At 31.9% G+C, this 18,241-nt stretch overlaps 2 protein-coding genes across 3 annotated transcripts in view; one reads left to right on the forward strand and one right to left on the reverse strand.

Moving 5' to 3' along the window:
• The window catches only part of LOC141534186 (uncharacterized), a 20,903-nt gene extending 18,208 nt beyond the window's left edge, over positions 1-2,695 (forward strand). For both annotated transcript variants that reach the window (XM_074253364.1, XM_074253363.1), the window contains exons 5-6: positions 80-236; positions 905-2,695. In XM_074253364.1, coding sequence (XP_074109465.1) covers positions 80-236; positions 905-1,143 — 396 coding nt within the window. In that variant the 3' untranslated portion in view covers positions 1,144-2,695. The remainder of the gene's footprint in view (positions 1-79; positions 237-904) is intronic.
• On the reverse strand, positions 2,320-16,841 carry Rhogap102a (Rho GTPase activating protein at 102A). Its single transcript, XM_074253362.1, has 11 exons — positions 13,657-16,841; positions 12,101-12,257; positions 11,855-11,971; positions 9,540-9,724; positions 6,711-6,923; positions 6,375-6,525; positions 5,598-5,788; positions 5,060-5,289; positions 4,469-4,893; positions 4,121-4,409; positions 2,320-3,737 (listed from the first exon to the last, which is right to left on the reverse strand). The coding sequence occupies exons 1-11, from the start codon at positions 15,544-15,546 to the stop codon at positions 3,374-3,376; spliced, it is 4,212 nt and encodes a 1,403-aa protein (XP_074109463.1). The 5' UTR covers positions 15,547-16,841; the 3' UTR covers positions 2,320-3,373.
• Between the last annotated feature and the right edge of the window lie 1,400 nt (positions 16,842-18,241).

Here is an 18,241-nt window from a genome sequence, read left to right on the forward strand (position 1 = left end):
TAAATTTTTAATAAAAAAAATAATAGATCAAAAAATTATTTAATTTTTTATTAAAAAAAAAAAAATTTTTTTTTTTCAGTTGGGAGCAATAGTTTTAAATTTCGGAGTTTTGATATCCTCGGTTTACGAGGGAATATACGCAAGAAGAGGAGGAGATCCTACGAAGATACGGGAAGTTGTGGATGTACGTTCAACGACAATCAATAATCCCGGATACAGAGAACATTCAACCAATGGTGAGAAATTTTCAATAATAATAACAATAATTGTAAATTATAGTGTAGCGCAATGTCTTCTGATTGATTGCTCGCCTCGGAGCGCAATAAAAAGCAATTTGGCCGTACGACGGCATTAAGGGAGAGCAATTGGTTTAGATACTGAATGCTACAGAAAAATGTCAAGTCGCGTATGACGGAGTGTGCAGGTCGCTCGGTAAATTGCCATGTCTAGCTGAATTTACTCACGTTCTACGCATACTAGAGCGCCCACAGATGAATGAGATGGCACTCTGCAAGCTTTCACAAACAATTTGCCGCAAGCTAGATTCGCGGTGTTTTTATACAAAATTAACATGAATGTGTTTTGTATTTTTTATCTTCACTTTTGCTTTTTCTGTCAAAATGGATAAATTTAAAATAAAATTTTATTTTATTTTTTATGCAGTGAAAAATTTTATTAAATTGTAAAAGCTTTAATAAAAATTATTATTTTAATTAAATGTTACGAAATTAATAAAGTTTAAAAAATGATTATTATTTTAACAATAAAAATAATCATAAATTTATCTAAAATTTTATTAATATAAAAACTGACAGTGATTGTGATTGATAATAAAAATAGTGACATGATAGTAATATATTTATTTATTTATTTATTTATTTTTTTTTTTTTTTTTTTTTTTAAGGTATCTCAATGACTGACGCAAGTGGAAAACCCTACGTTGGAGGAGTCACTAATGGTTCGATGGCATCAGTAACGACTTCTGGGAGTGTAGGTAGCACGATATCGCCACTTCGTAGTTCTCTAAAAAAGCCAAAACCCTTAGGAATCCAAAACCCTGGATTTTCTACGCACAGCCCGACACTTTCCAGAAACGGGTCGCATAAAAAAGTCAGGATTCAAACACATTCAACCGAAGTCTAAGTCCAATAATTTTATAAATTTTTAAAATAACAAACTCCGAACTATTTTTAATTAGTGAATAATTGGAATTATTCCAATTAAAAAAAAAAAAATGTGTTGTGATAATTGTGCGATTTTCTAAAAAATGCGACTTTTTATTTAAATTCTCCGCGGAAAATTTTTATACCGCGTGAAGATATGTTAAATAAAATACGACAAGCATGATGAAACTAAAAATGATATTGTAATTTTAGTTGAATATATTAATTTATATATTCCGTCCAGCCCTTCGTCGGCAGCTAACCGTTAAACGGTATAAAACAGAGAGATATTTATACATAGATATATTTTTTAGCGATTCTCTTATATATTAATATATTTAAATATATATAGTTATTATAGAGAATAGATATCAATAATTATATTATAAAATATATTTAATATTTACTTACACGTTACAAACGTGTTTAGTGTTGATGCACAAGTCCTTTTATTTTTTAGGAGCTTTTTTTAATATTTTATAGCGATCATTAAGTCATTGTTGTAAAATTAATTAATTTATTCGTTCATCAGAATCTGTTTTGTTATTAAGGGGTATTCTGGTCTATAAATTTAAAAAAATTCATTTTTTTCTATATTTTTAAAGCTCAATCCTTTAAGAATGTATCTTTAGGAGGATTTTAAAAATTCAAATTATTTTCGGAGAAATCGCAAAAAACGGCGCGAAAATTTAAACACGTTTTCTTGAAACTGTCGTTTTTAAAATGATACTCACGGTTTCTCAAGTTCTACTAAACCGAATTACTTGAAATTTGATGTAAGTCTTCTTTATAGACTTTTCTATCGCATGAACTATTCTCTTCCCCAAATTTCAATATTTACTATTTTTAAAAAATTCGTAAAACTCAAAAAAAGTGCTACAAAAATTAATTTTTTTTTCATTTGCTATTTTGTGAAAAAAAATTTTTTTTCTAACTTTCTTTTGGTTACGACACTTAAAAATTACCTTAAGTTCAAGCTTCTAGACCAGATTACCCCCTTAAAGTTTAAAATTGCTCTGGGTAATGCGATCACCGGTACAATTTTTATTGGAAAGAGCAGGTCTCACTCTTTTTTTTTTTTTTTTATAAAAATTTTATTTTTATTAATTATACGTTGTTAATTGTTCATCTAATCAAGAAAAAAAAATTGTTTGAGTTTTGATAAATGTATTTGTAAAAAAAAAAAAAAAATTGTAATTGTTAATTTGTTGTTTAAATTATGAAATTAGTCATCGATGTGAGTACTAAAATAAAACAGTGACACTAAGTGAGCACTTACCTACAATATGTGATCATTAAATTCGTCCATTATAATAAATATTTAATTGTTTTATTGTAATAAATATTTAAACTGTTTTGCTTAAATAATTAGCCAGCTTTAAATTCTAAATAAAAAATTTAAAGCCGGCTAATAAATTATCATATTAATTAATTTTAATAATGCATCTATCCGTCCGTCAATATTCTGTAATTTGTAAATATAAATTTATAAAACCGCGTATAATATAAAATAAAATATAAATAGAAATGTATACGAGTTTTTTTTGTTCACAAATGTAATTCAAAAGGTTATTTGAACCGTAACTCATCAACGGCTGTTTTTTTTTTTTTTTAGATCACGTAATTTTTAAAATCTCCAGATGTACGATGTATGACTTTTATGTAAATCGATGTGGCGAACCAACTAATTGAAAAAAAAAATAAAAATTTTATTATTGACTGAAGACAAGTAAGTTATTTAATTACTCAATAAAAAGTCTTTGTTTTGTAAAAAAATTAAGTTTATTTTCATTACATAATAATAATTATTATTGTTGTTAATTAATTATCATTATTATTATTTTTTTTTCATTTAATCGCTCTTTGGTATACGGTTATAAAATTCCTCTCCTGGAGGTTTAATAACAAAGTTAGAAATATTATTTATATTTTATTTATAAATTGGCTTTATATTTAATTAATAATTAAATAAATAATTATTGTGATAATTATAACGAATAATTTAGCGGTAAATCTGTAAGGGTCGTCACGATCGACGATATGAGATCAACAAGCATTTAATAACTTTCTTTAAATATTATTTAAATATATATCAGGACGGTTGGATTGTCTAAAAAACATTTGAAACCCGTTAAAAAGACTTTTATTAATATTTTATTATTAAAATTATAAATATCACGATGAAAAATAAGATTATCAATAATTATAAATTAAAAGAAGTTTTGCCGTTCTTTAGAGGGCACTGAAGATATTATCTCGCGTCGTTTCCAAACAGGAGCAGCCACTGAATTCCGCTGCTGTCCGGAAGAAGAGTTACTGATAGACCCCCCGATAGAAGAGCTCGAGATCGAGGAAACTGAAGTTATGACGGAACTGGATTTACCTGCAAGACTTTCCGCGTCGGGGATGTGCCTGGTCTGGTGCCTGGAGTCGGTGTATCTTCTTTTGGTGTACTTCTTGCTGTCGCTGCCCGTTGAAGAGGTAGAAGTCGTTACATTCGTCGAGATAGTACTTGTTTTCGGAGATTTATCTTGCGAAATGTGGAGCATTCTTTCTATGTCAGCAGTCTTGGACCTTCGAAAAATAAAAATTAATTTTTTCATTAATTAAGTGATCATATTCTGGTTTTTAAATTAAAAAAAAATTATTTTTTTTTGGTTTTTTAATTTTTCAAAAGAAATTTTTAAACAAACAAGATATTTTTTTTAATTAATTAAATAATTAATTCATTTTTTTTTCCTATATAAACATTAAAAATTTATAATTTATAATACTGTTAATTTATAACACAATTTATTTATAAAAAAAATAAAGTTAAATATTTTTTGTGTTATTAAAGAGCGCATTTGTTGAGCTGAATAAAATTTATCTAAATATAAATAAAAGTTTTTGTTTAAAAAAATAATATTTGCCGGGACAGAAATAATTCTTTAATTAATAAAACTTAAAATAATTACCTTAAGACAGCACCACCAATACTGGTGATACTAGGCGTGTAAGCGGGTGAAATAACAGCTTTAGAGGCTTCCTGGCTGACCGATCTAGAAATCTGCCTGACTTCGCTGGAAGTAGTGAAGGAAACCCTCTGCAAAACAGCCTGCTGATCCGGGATGTAAGAAACAGCAGTAACTGTGCTGTCAGGACTCGCTGGAGGAGAAGAAGCCCAAGATGGGGGCGAGCTTGGCGGCTGATCTCCAGACAAGGTCGCTGATGAACCCACAGCACTGTCGCTTCCATGTCTGCCACCTAGCATAAATAATAAAACTTTCATTTTTTATCAAATAAAAAATTTATAAATTTTTTACCTTCACTGCACCCGGATATTGAGCGCTGCCGCTGTCGCCTAGGAGGCACCGAAGGCTTGGGCTGTTCCTCGATAAAAGGGATGTCAGGATCGTCGAGATTCAGAGTGAAGGCTCCGGTCATGGGAATAGTCAGACTTGCAGTGATGATCATCGGGGAGGACTTCCGTCTAGGGTCCGCGGGGTCCTCACTGGATCCACTGTCGACGCTATTGCTCCTGCCTTCTTCTTTTCTTCTGCTGCTGGGCCGTTTGGGCCGTCGCGGCTTCGGTCCGATGTCACCTCCAACTCCAGCCATCTGGTGGAGACACTGCTCCCGGGACCAGACTTTCTTGGCTGTTTGGGCCGTGGAAATTATTCCCCCCAGAGCTTCGTCTACTGAAAAAGTCTCCGCTTCACTGCAGGGGTCCACTTCGTCGGTGCATTGCCTGAAATTGATAAGAAAAATTTTTTATTAATATTAATGATTGATAATTAATTTTTTTAAGGATTTACTCGAGTGATAAATGATAATATGTTTTTTTTTTTTTTTAATTTAATTTGAAGGGAGAAAAGTCTCGGAGAGATTTGGGATTTAGATTGAGAGAAACTCACTCTTCCGCACGTCGTGAGAGCGCAAGGTCAAGATCTGCAGGGTGAGTATCCATCATGTGGAGATAAAGCTCATCGAGAAGAGCAGCTGGGATTGTAAACAGAGTTGCTGAGTTCTCCAGCAATGCACGGACGACATTAATCACGTCGATCCGCTCTTCAGCTCGCTCTACCGACACTTCTGATCTTGTTTGTCCGGGTTTCACGCAGTGAAGGATGTTCGGTGCAAATACCTTTAAATTAATAGATAATTCATCATTTATAATATCTAGAAAGTCAATAATTTATATGAAAATTAAGTTAGTCGATATCTAAAAATGTTTAGAATTTTTTTTATTGAGAAAATTATTACAAAAAAATTTTTTTTTATTTTCATTTGTAAAAAACTTGAAAAACTATGTGTGCAATTTTCAAAAAATATTTTTTTACTCTAATTCAATAATTGAAAAAAAAAAAAATTACAAAATTAAAAACGTCGGCCAACTTTAGTATTATATAATTTATTTATTTAATTTTTTTTTTTTTTTAAGGAGATAGTTACTGTAGCTAGGTTAGTGAGATCCATTTTGTTCCCGGGAATCCATTCGCCGGTTTCATCTCTGACGTCTTCGCTGTTGGCAGCGACTTCAGTCAAGAAGCTCAGCAAGGCCCAAAGAGTCTCTCTGTTCGATGTTGGTAGTAGCTGGATGAGGTGCTGAAGCGCCTCTTGCTGAAGCCGTCTATTTCGTATTTCTGCACAGAAGTAACACCTGATTCAGTTTTATTATTCATTTATTTTAGATTTTTTTAAATTTTAATTAGGGTAGTACTGTCGACAATAATTACTATTTAAAATTTACTACATTGCTGGAATATAGTATTAAATTTTTGAAAAGTATTTAAGTTTATAAAAATTAACTTAGCTGATATCTAAAAATTTTTAGAATTTTTTTTATTTAAAAAAAATAAAAAAAAATTTTATTTGTAAAAAACTGTAAGTGCAATTTTTTAAAATATTTTATTGTTTTAATTTAATAAAAAAAAAAAAAAAAAAAAAAATATATATATATATATATACATATAAACGACACCTAGTTTTATAGAATTTTAATAATTTTTTAATTTAAGATTTAAATTATAATATTTTGCATTCTTAAAAATATAAATTTAAAAGATATGGCAGTAATAATTAATAATTAATTACATAAATAAATTTTCAATATAAATCAAGTTATTGATTTTGAAATTTAATTTTTGCAGTATCGACAGGATTACTTTAATAGTTACAATAATATTATTTTATATTAATGTGAAATATTAATTAATTAAAATCGCTTACTCTGAGTGTGGACGAAGGCTTGATAAAGGTCTCGGCAAAGTAGTGGGTCCGGTAAATCGCGGAAATACTCTTTGAGAAGGGTTGCTACGTCGTGAGGACATTGATCAGCATCTATTTTAGCATCTCTTCCGCAATCAAAATTTTCTCTAAGCTGCAAAATAGTAATTAAATTTTATTATTATTTATTAAAAAAAAAAATTTATTAAAAATTATTTCTCGGTTAAAAAACATTTAATTAATTTACTCACTTTATAATTAATTAAAAATTGATAGCATGATAAAAAAAGTGAATTATATTAAAGAAAATGTAAGTAATTAATAAAAATAGAAACATACTTGTCTGACCCGCTTCTTGGATGGAGAAACCCGAAAAATTCCTAACGTTCTCAACCCCGTCAGCTCGAGATGTTTGATGCATTGTCTAACGATCGCGGGCACTGCATCCCATTCGCCAGGTGGTCCGCCTCCGCTATCGCTCAATTCTGGGCCACCGGAATCGCTACCAGCCAGCGCTCCTCCTTTCGACGACAGAGACTCGCAGGAGCCGCCCTGGTTAATTAAAATATAAATATCAATATTAATAATTATATAAAATGTCAAGATAAATATTAAAATATAAATAGGACGAAATAGTAAGCCGATTACAAAAATTCATTAAATGAAAATGGTTGCAAAACGAGGGTCTTAATTAATCCGGTTAAATTTAGATTGGTAGCGGCCCTGTTCTATTTTAACTTTAGACGATTTTATGACGTCACAAGTGACCAGACTGTCTCGGTACTCGTCGTCTAAGTGACGTTAATGCTCTATTATATACATTGCATGTAATTTTTTTAATAATCACACAAATAATCATAATAACAATAACAATAAATTTTAAAGTTATATAAAACGGTAGAATTTTAAGTCTTTATTTTTGATGTTCTGGCTTAAGGGTTAAAGATACGGTAAAATTGATGAACTTTACTTGTAGAAAATTTAATCTTCTACAAGAATAGTCTGATATCATTTTTTTGTATCTTTAATATTTTAGCCGCAAGCAACACTTTAAACTTTTTAAAACTATGGATAGTGTATGTCTTAACTTTTGAACTTTAAATTCAATTTCTGAAGAAAAGAAGAGACATAGGATAAAATTGAAAGAGACTTTTTTTGTAGATGATAAAATTTTCGATAAAAAAAATCTGATACGACTTTTTCGTATCTTCAATATTTGACTCAGAATTTTGAGTTGAAAGTTGAAAACTGAAAATTTTTGAAAAGAAACTAATTTTTTTATTCAGTTAGTAATAATAATAACAAAATGTTGTTTTATCTATCGATCGAATAAATTTACCCTTCTGAAATTTAACATATATAATATTTTAGTATCTCTCATGCACCCACTCTTATACTACACCCACACTCAGACTACAGACGCTCACTATCTCTGATACAAAATTCAAAGTCGTTAATAAATCTGATACGTTGGTATTTATTAAACATGATTGATATCTTTCTCATTTTTCATTTATTTAATTCCGTGATTTTATTAGTTATACACAAATATGATGTATGTAATTTTTAAAAATAGAGCATCGATTTATTATTCACCTACACACGACTCATGAATGTTTCATTTGACAGCTGCCAATATCACATCTTCGTTATGATAACGATCGAATTTTCTGATAACAACTTTAAATATATAAATACAAATAAAGTATTAAATAATAATTATGTTTATTATTTTTAATTGTATAATAAAAAAAATTGTAAGAATTTTTAGTCTTAAACTAGACACGGACGCGAATAAAACCAACAAAGACCCTTTATAAATTTATTAATAGCAGCAAATAATAAATTATCGAACGTTCGAATGAATAATGACCTCGGCGAATAAAAATAAAAGAATAAATTTTTTATAAATTATAAATAAAATTTAAAGAAAACTTTGGGATAATTATAACGATGAGATTAATTGGTCTGGGCGTTTTATTTAGTGATTCGGTTATTCAGAGATTGGATTGGATTTTCCCCCGCAAGCGGGTATGTATTTTTACCGGTTGGGGTTTTTAATTGAGTTACTCGTCTTCTTGGAAAATAAAAATTTAACAGATAAAGATAATTGATAATTGATAATTCGCGGGGACTCAATCAGGAAAATAATTCGACAACGGTGCAGATAATACTTAACTTTTTTTTTTTTTTTTCACCTAAATTTTTAGTGGTGATTTATTTGACTGGGGTTATTATAATAGCCATCATTTATTTTTTTTTTTTTACATCATATATTAGGGGAGAGAAATCATTTATTTGGCTTGTGACATCTTAAGTTAAGTGTCAATTGATAAGTCAAATTTTTCTTAATTAATTTTTTATTTTATTCATGAAAAAATGTAATTTTTAGTTAAAGTTAAAAATATATTGTTCTTCCGGTAATTTCTTGAGTAAAAAAAGGATTTTTGGTAAAAATAAAATTAATTTGAAATATGTTGATTTGAGTTTAACCTTTAAAAATTTACGAGCTCAAGCTTTCACTCGTTATATATTTTATCCGTAGCGCGCAAAGTAATTCAAAAAAACTAAAAAAAAATCATCTTTTTCTATATATAAATTTAGTAAAGTAATAAATCTAAAAAAAAACTCAGCCAAACAAAATATTTAATTTTTAACAATCAAAATATTTTATTCCCGCAATAAATTTTTATACTTTAAATATTAAAATTCAATAAATCAATTTAAACTTATACTTATACCTAAAATAAAAAATTGCAAGTGAGAGTGAGAAAGATTTTTAAAAATCGTACAGTAGTTGAGTCTTGACCCGAGTGTGCTATAAATATAAAAAATTAAAACGTCACAAGTGGTTCGGTCCCTACACTACAAAACACTAAAAATAGTCCAGTTTCCCTCGGGATTAAAGATAAATTTCTTTACTACCAATACAAGTAAATCGGGTGATATGTTACCACTTGTCCTACCAAATCTTCCAATAATGTTTGCTGAATTTTTGCGGAATCTAAATTTCCGGATTACATTTATAAAAAAAAAAAATAAAAAAAACTGTCACGATGGCTCAGATTGACTAAGAAGAGTAGCAGTAATGGAAATGAATAAATAGATTAGATCGAACGAAGAGATTAGAGATTAAGGGGACTTTAGGTGTCGGAAGATGTTACTCACCTCATCTGTTTTCGAGGCAGCAGTGGGTGTCTCAATGAGGCTAGTAAAGCTAGTTCTACTACCATGTCTGCTGTTTCTAGATAAGCACCCGACGTCAGCAACCTCCCCAGCGGCGATCTTAGCCAGTCGGTCGTTCTCTAGGCATTGCGATATTGGAATTCCAAATACAAGACCACCAGCTGAATCTGCAGTCCAATAATTATTAACAGATTGTATTAATTCCATTTCATTACAAAAAAAAAATAATTAATAATAATATTAATAAATAATTTTTCTTTCCTATTAAGGATAAAAATTTTTTATAAAAAAATATTTTAAATTTCTATCAAAAAAATTGATTTTAATTTTTATTTATAATTTTTTTTATTTATAAAATAATAATAATCCTGTTTTTTTCTAATTTATAAATTATTATTTAAAGTAAAAAAATTAAAATTTTTAAATATATTTAATTACATTAATAAATCTAAATAAAAAATGATAATTATCATAAATTTAAACTAAAATTAAAACGAGTTAAAAAAGAAGTAATTTCCCAGTGCATTAGACGGATGAAAATAATTTTTATTACGTTTTTGAGAATCATAAAAGACGTAGTTTAAATTATTTTATTTATAATACCATGGCTGCAAACTATTCAATAGGCTTGTGTTGAAGTTAAGGTTTAACTAGAGTATTATATAGAAGATATATGTATATAATAATAATAATATAATTCTGTCCCTACGTACTGAATACTGAATACCAGTGACGAGGAGCCGATTATAGAACACGATCTGGGCCATGTAATGTATTTGTTGGGTCTAAAAACAATTTTAGTGTGTGGGTCTATGGTGTCGACTTGGATTAGTAAAAGGATGGAGCGGAGCTTAAAGCGCGAGATTGTATTGTAGACAGATGTTGATGCAAGTATTTAAGTATTAAGTATGAGGATGAGATGAATTGTGAGAAAATTAATACGGAGTGAGTGACCTCTTGGCAGATAGAGTGATGCATCGATTGACGTACCAGTTTACAGTATCAGGGTGCTTTCGGCTTTTCACTTTTCGTTTTATCCTCGACATTATATATCGCAGAGAGAGAGAGAGAGAGAGAGAGAGAGAGAGAGAGAGAGAGAGAGAGAGAGAGAGAGAGAGAGAGAAAGAGAGAGTATGCGAAAAATAGAATTTTAGGGTGTACACCCGGCCACTGAAGACCGTAAATAAATTTATATGCGGAAATATGCAACGCCACTGACTACCCTGTTACTATAATTAGATTTTTAAATTATATCTCATACTAATCTTTCAAAATCAACATTAAATTTTTTTTTAACTAATTTATTTAAATAAAAAAAAATTTTAACAATTTTTAAAAAATTATGTTTCAAGTAAAAATTAATTTAATTAAAAAGTACAATTATAGAAAACGATTAATAAGTGAAACAACAAATAACAACCTTGAAAAAAAATAAACATTCTTATCGAACAAATAAAAAAAAAATCTTATCAAGCTAGACATTATCAAGGCCAAGTATCTAATGGATGTAATTAATCTCTCGTTTCACAAAAGGTCAAGTGCTTATCAAACTCTGTAGATGCTGAAATTAACAAACAATCCTGGGACTAATTGCAAATATTGACGTAGATCATAATCCCCAATTTAGATTTAGATCTAAACATAATTCCTCTCAAAAAGATAGAAAAATTGTAAGAAATTTTAAAGAACGTTTTATTTAAATAAAGCCTATTTTAGCAGCAGACATTTGTTATAGTAACCATTTTAGATCTCACAAAAGTGTGCAATCTCTATTTCTCACCATGAGTAGGATATTAATAGCCTCGGTTGCTATTACTGGGCATCAGTATATGCTACAGGATTTGTCAAGTGTATACAAACGCAGAAATAAATTATTGCACTGATAAAAAAATTTTAAGAAAATTATTTTTAAGAATTTAACAAAAAAAAACGCCCTTCGGCCACACACGATATAGATAGGTAGATTTCTTGGGTAAATATTGAAAAAAATATGTAATTTAAAGACAAAATACGAGATTAATTTTTTTTTATTTTCCGAATTATCTAAGGAATTAAAAAAAATAATCAAAAATGGGCAAGCAAAAGCTTAATCTCTAGATAATTATGTGAACTTTAACATTCATTTAATAGATTTAAGCTATTTTTTACGGCTAAGAAATTATTTTAAGATAAATTCTCGAAATTCGTGCATTGGAAAATTTTTTCAAATTTTTAAAGTAGCAGAATGAATTCGAAAACATAATAAGACGAAAAATAGCATAAATTAAAGACAATTACGTGAAATTTATATTATTTACCTTTGTCTTTATCTTCCTTGGTTTTATTTTCGAAGAATCCAGTGGTCAGTGCTTTCCTTTTTAGCAAATAAGCCCGCCGTTTGGGTTTATTTGCAACAGATGCACTACCCAGCGATTCTAAATTTTATAAACAACAAATAAATAAAAAAAATAATTATTGTAATTTTATTTGAATAAATGATGACTTTAAAATTGTAAATTGAAGTTTGGGTGGATGTTAATTCATAATTTATGATTAAAACTTACCACTGGGTGGCCTGATGTGAACTCCAAGATTTAGTGCTTGAAGTTTAGCAACGGCAACTCTGCAAAGGACCTTTCTTTCAACTTCGGAGAGCACCCTCAAAGGAACATCTTGGAGAGTTACTCGGCGACCACTTGTTCCAGCCCACGTGCACTTACCCTTAGATTTAAAATAAATTCCATTATTTTACGTTTTAAATTTGAATTTATATTTAAATAATTAACATTACTTGAGATCGAGGGTTTTTTAATTTTTATTAAAGTTTTTACCGTTTTATTGAGTTTACTATCAAGCGCTAAATAAGTTACAGGCGCCGTCCTTTCAACTTTCGAAGAATGAAAAATAAAAAAATCTTTTAGTAGACACAGGACATAAATGACGACTTGATATTGAGAGAAGAGATAAGACTGATTTTCGTGACTAGAGTGCTGATTATCAGAGATGGAATAAATTTAAAGTTAACAATGTCATCCTCATGGAGGATACGTGACTCTAATCGAAAGGATCGAACGAAATATATATCTATAATAATAGAGGCTTCAGTAAATAAAATAAATTTAAATAATAAATTTTTTTTTTACGCCTTTTTTGACATTTATAACGCTAAATAATAAATAATAAATATAATTATGAGTAAATAAATAAATAAAAAAATTAAAACAACAAAATATGAAAATATGTGTTGTACTTTGGCTAAAAATAACCGAGTGTAAGTGAACGTAACCGATAACAGCGAGGCGTGAAATTCCGCGGATTTGCAACCACGTAATTTGTCTGTGTGTTTTTAAAAGTAAGAGTGTAAGTGCGTACTATTTTGAGCGGCGCCAGCGAAAATTCAGAGGCCCTAAATTGGTTATCAAGCCTCAGAAGTTTAACAACTTTGTCAGTGTACTCAAGGTCGTTCTTCTTTAAATTTCGAGGTCAAGCAGCCACCTTTTTACCAAGATATATCAGTCTACTAACCAACGCACCTGCATTTATTTTATATTGTTTTAAATATTTATTGAAAACTGATGTAAGAGGTGGAAGATTTTTTTCTAAATATTAAACCGGTCAGACAAAACTTTTTCGTTACCCATACTTGTTGTAATATTGGAATTTTGTTGTTTTTCTTCTCGAGTTAATATTTTTTCAGCAGCACGTGCGCTTGAGGTCGCTAGAAATATTATTCTGTTTATGTTGAGTGGAAAAATTCGATAATTATTTACCATTCAAAATACAACGGAAAAATAAAATATAAACAGCGATAGCAAATTATTTATTTTTATTTAAGCAATTACCGCTTGATAATAAAAATAAAAAAAAATAATAAGCTTTATTATTGAATCTAAACAAACTAAATGAATCAAATAATTTTTGTTCTAATTATCATAAAAATTCGATAGAATTTAAGTTAGTAATTTTTTTTAAAACATTCATTTAATAATAAAAAAAATGCTAAATATTACTATTATATTTTTTCCGCATAAAAAATCAAACAAAACTGTTACAGTGTAATAAAAAAAATTTAATCTCTCAATAATTGAAGAAATAAAATCCACAAAAAAAAAAAAATTACCTGAGGAGTCCATACAGAAGGTTGATTGGCCCTAGAAGTGGACTTGCTCCTGGACCTCCATATTTTTTTGGCCACAAGCCTGCTGCCATGATGAACAACACTGCTGGAAGACTTGCTCTTCTGCATGGCCGCTCCACCTGTAGAATTCGAAGCAGTGAGAGCGGGAGACCCTGGAGCGGAGTGAGGTTTCTCCTTATGGGGATGGGACCCGTGTAACAATTGGGACAAAAAGGATTGGTGGTGTTTGGGAGTGTTGGGAGTCTCCTCGGAGCCGAGTCCCGCGTCAATACTACTTCTGGAACTGGCGTTCCTGCTCACCGGGGACGTGGTGTCCGCATCCGAAAAATTATCCGCAGTTTCCGAGGACATCGACAACGCGCCCTTGTACGCCCCAACCCAGTTCTCGTCAGTCTGACAGCCTTTGCTGTTCCCGGAATCGTCTCCGGGCTTGGTGATCTCCCCCTTGGCCTTGATGTTCCTGAGGTTCCTGTCGTAGTTCACGCGCTTGAACCTGTCGGCTTTATCGGCATCAATGGACTTCTTCCTGGCCATCCTCAGGTACCTCTTGATAGTGTCGCTCACCGAGGGAGAAACATCATCAATGTCAACACTGCTCCTTCTTCTAGAGCTCTTGCCACTGTCTCTCTGACTGGACTCCTCCTTTTCCTTATCAGACAAGGCCTCCAGGACGTGCTTGGCCAGGGGCTCAGTCTGGACCACCGCATCGACTGAAACAATGCCCCTTTCAGTGCTCGGCACCTGGACCGCGATCAACGGGGGCGGAGAAGTGACGTCCCTTCTGGGCAGCCAATCATTGCCAGAGTCGGTTCCATCTTTGTTGAATCTGCTCCTGGGGTTCCACCAATGGGGAGGCGAAGTGTAGGCCCCGGTAGTCCGGAGCCCCCTGAAGCCCCTGGTGCACCTTAGGTCGAAGTAGAGCTTCTCCAGGAGCTTCCTATCCGTGAGAATACCGGAAATAACGTGCTCCCGGTTCGAGGATTTAGCATAATGCCTGCTTAAAGTATCTATCAAGGACTTGTGGACGTAATCTCCCCGATAGGGCAGCATAGGGCCTTCTCCAGAGCTGCTCTTCGTTGACTCTGCTGGAACTTCCTTCCCTTGAGCCATTATCAGGTCCAAGTGCTGCTGGAGCTTCTGGATCAGGCTCTCGTAGTCAAAAGCAACGTTTCCTTTTCTTTCTCCATGCTTTCCGATTTCTCCCAATTGAGCGGCGGCTCCAGTTATTGCTCCAGACGCTGCTTCGCCAGTTCCAGCGTCCGAGTGGAAGTTCAAGTACTTCTGGAGCATGTCTGCTAAAACTTTGGTCTCAACATCTTCCGCGGGAACTCGCCGTCTTGCGACAGGAGTTGAGGGAGTGCTACCGCTGGACAGCAGCCAATCGCGCTTCGTCTTGGAGATATCAAACCTCCCTCCAGAAGTAGCGGGGTAAGAGGGCAAGCAGACTTGTCCTACAGAAGATCTTTGGGAGTCATCGGCTTCGTCAGCAGAACTGGCCTTTGTTCGGCAACTCCCGCCTTTTACGAGCCGCCGATTTCGGTGAGTTCGGAATCCGAGTGTTCCAGGGTAGGACGACTTTCTCCAGAGGAGGAATTTTGGCTCCTTTTGGCAGACTTCTTGGAAGTACTGCTCGATCTTTGGGATGTCCTCGGGCCGATTGTGCGCTCCGTCGGGGATCAGGCGGCGACCAGCGTCGGCCATGTAACGCCAAGTCTTCCGGGTTAGCAGCCATCGCTCTTTTATTGGCTTTCCGGTTCTTTTTGTTCGACGCTCCTTTGAGGAAGCTGGAGTTCCGCAGTGAGAGGAACTTCCGTCGCTACTGTCACGACGCGAGCGCCTTTTCCCGCCAATCCCGCCGGGACGATCCGCCATTACGGCGTCCCGAGTTTTTTTCACGACGCGCACCACTTTCGCGGTTTTCCTTAATAAAGGTCATTAACAAATTTTTTGTTTTTTTAAGGAGGTTTTTATTAAGGTAACTTGCTAGTCTGTGAGAACATTTTTGTACGTCCTACCCACTGGATTTTTTTTTGCACGTGACATAACCGATAAAGTTTTTGTTTTTGTTTTTAGGTCAAACATAAGAATTTACTGAAATTGTCTGTTCAATTTTTTTTTATAAAATTCAGCTACGAGATCAGTTTTTTAGTCTTATTAAATAAAACTTTTATATTTAAAATTATTTTTTGCAGTCTACGTAAAAGAATTTCAAATATTTTGTTTATTTTCCAAGTGAAATTTTTCTAAAAAAAGAATTTTTAAAAACAAACAATACTAAAATTTTATCTTACGATATTTTATCACAACTTTTATAAATTTTAATAATTAATAAATTAAATTAATTTTGATGAGGCTTTTAGAACTGGATAGAAATGTAAAATTAACAGCTCACGCCCTCACTATTGAGATCGATTAATCGATAAGACTTGTTCGACTAGTACAGTAGATAGAGAGCAGAAAAAATGTCTTCGGAAGAAATGGGTAGAGCAGTGGGGAGGAGCTGAACAAACTAAAACTCAAGCAACTTAAGCGATTCTTGTAAAAATTTCTATTTTTATATCGGGCACCGATCCGTTCATCCAAACGATCCCCGTGGCCAAAGCGGGTCGCGGGTGTGGGTGCATTTATGTCGGTATTTGTAGCTTCACTATTTATTAATCAATTTTATACTTTTAAAAAAGTCTTTCTATGTATTAATTATCATTTATCATTTATTAATAATATAATTATCGATAAAACCGTCCGCGATTTCTCTGCAGTATTAAGTTTACTATAATATCAGCGACTGCAATGTGTACAAGTTTTATTTAGAGCGGATCTCATCGGTGTAATGTTGGCTGTGAATTTATTTAAATTCTAGAAATGTATCCATCGTCACTTGGAATTTTCAGAGCTTTTGTTTTGTTTATTCGAGGACAGTCCTTTTCACTTTCAAACTTTTTTATTTCCTCATTCACTTTGCCCAAAAAAAAAAAAAACACTTTAAAATTAAAAAAAATTTTTTATCAACACTAAATTGAAATTTATAATTAAAATTAAAAATTGTGGATGATAATTAAACACAACACAAGTGAGTGAAATAAAAACAAATTGTTGAATTTGAATAATAAAAATTATAAGCTCGCGAGCCGGCAAGGTGGAGGCTGCCCAAGGTACGCGACTACTGCTCTCAGGGCGTCGCGACGTCGTGGACGCTCTGTGTCTAAAAGTGTTCGAACTGCTCTCTTCCGCTCGCCCCGGACCAATAAGAGTTACTACTTATACTTATACTTCTACATATTTATACTAGTCATATTATATCTAACGTGGTCCCCGTGGTGTGTAGTCTTCCTCTTTTCGATTTCATGCTTTTCCATCCACTGGGTTGTTAACTTTCGCGGTAAAAAGCTTTTTAGTTAAAACCGCGACTCGGAGGAGGTCAAAGGAGACTAAGGATAGTGTGAAGGATTTTTTAACATTGTTCGGATCTATGTTTCTTAAAAATAAACGATAGAAAATGATACCAGATAAAAACATTGTTTTGAGAAGAGAAATTTAAAATATAAATTGATAAATAAATAATCTTTTTTTTTGGCAAAATGGTACAAAATCTTGGCCTACATTTAATGAAGGTTCATTCGCACAAGTGGACCATAATGATGATAGTAATAAAAATAATCGGGTAAAATGAACCCTTGGGGTCACTTGTGACGTACGAAAGATTTTTAATATTTTTAAACTCTTATTAAATTCCTTAAATTTTTAAATTGTAAATATATTAAAATAAAAACAATAATAATAATAATTTTTAATTAAAATTTATTTTATTATTATTAAAATAATTAATCTAGAAATTTTATACCTCTTGAGCTTTAAATAATAATTTAATAATCAGAAAATCATACTACGATAAAAGGGTTTAATTTTTTTCTACGCCCACATAAACATTATCGGATTTATTACGATTATTATTATAATTTATAGAATAAAAATAGTAGCGAAAGCATATAAAAGAGTAACGCATGAGTAAAAACAGAACAAGGGATGAAGGTTGTTTTTCCGGCGGGCAAATATAACCAAATATATATAGGACAAGGGTGGTGACGTTGAAAAAATCCCCGGAGCTTCCATGTGGGATGAATTAATACATGAAGACATTTAGATAAGGCCGTCCCGGCAGACAACGAGGCGACCATCACATCACATCCCAGCAAATCAGCTCGGTTATTCTATTCTGTATTTTTTTGTCCGAGAATCGGAGCTTCGGCGGTCTTACTCCTAAAAATAGACATTCGCTATCTGCCGATTTTCTATCTCTCATTTTTATATCTCCCACGATTTCGCATTTTTTTTCTGCTCAATCATTCTTTTAATATTTATTACACTTCTTTCAGCTCGAATTGCTTTCTATAAATAATTCACATGTAATTACTGCTGGTATTCCAATTAAAAAAAAAAAAAAAAAAAAAAACGAACAATTAATTGAACCTGAACATTGTTAACCCAAAGAAGTAAAAAATTTTTTTAATTAGATAATAAATGTTTAAAAAAAAAATAAAATTCACAAAATTAAAAGTCGAAGAAATTT

This window comes from Cotesia typhae, unplaced genomic scaffold (assembly GCF_013202065.1).
Source record: "Cotesia typhae breed Kobodo isofemale line unplaced genomic scaffold, CoteBio_Ctyphae scaffold_13, whole genome shotgun sequence".
In the NCBI taxonomy this organism is placed as follows: Eukaryota; Metazoa; Arthropoda; class Insecta; order Hymenoptera; family Braconidae; genus Cotesia; species Cotesia typhae.

What these genes read in the sequence shown, in the direction of transcription:
- Rhogap102a (XM_074253362.1), bottom strand. Translation starts at nt 15,546, where the DNA reads ATGGCGGATCGTCCCGGCGGGATTGGCGGGAAAAGGCGCTCGCGTCGT. An exon ending in CAAGGAAGATAAAGACAAAG is followed by an intron (nt 9,725 to 11,854) that starts GTAAATAATATA and finishes ATTGGACTGCAG; the next exon opens with ATTCAGCTGGTGGTCTTGTA. An exon ending in CCAAGAAGCGGGTCAGACAA is followed by an intron (nt 6,526 to 6,710) that starts GTATGTTTCTAT and finishes ACTATTTTGCAG; the next exon opens with CTTAGAGAAAATTTTGATTG.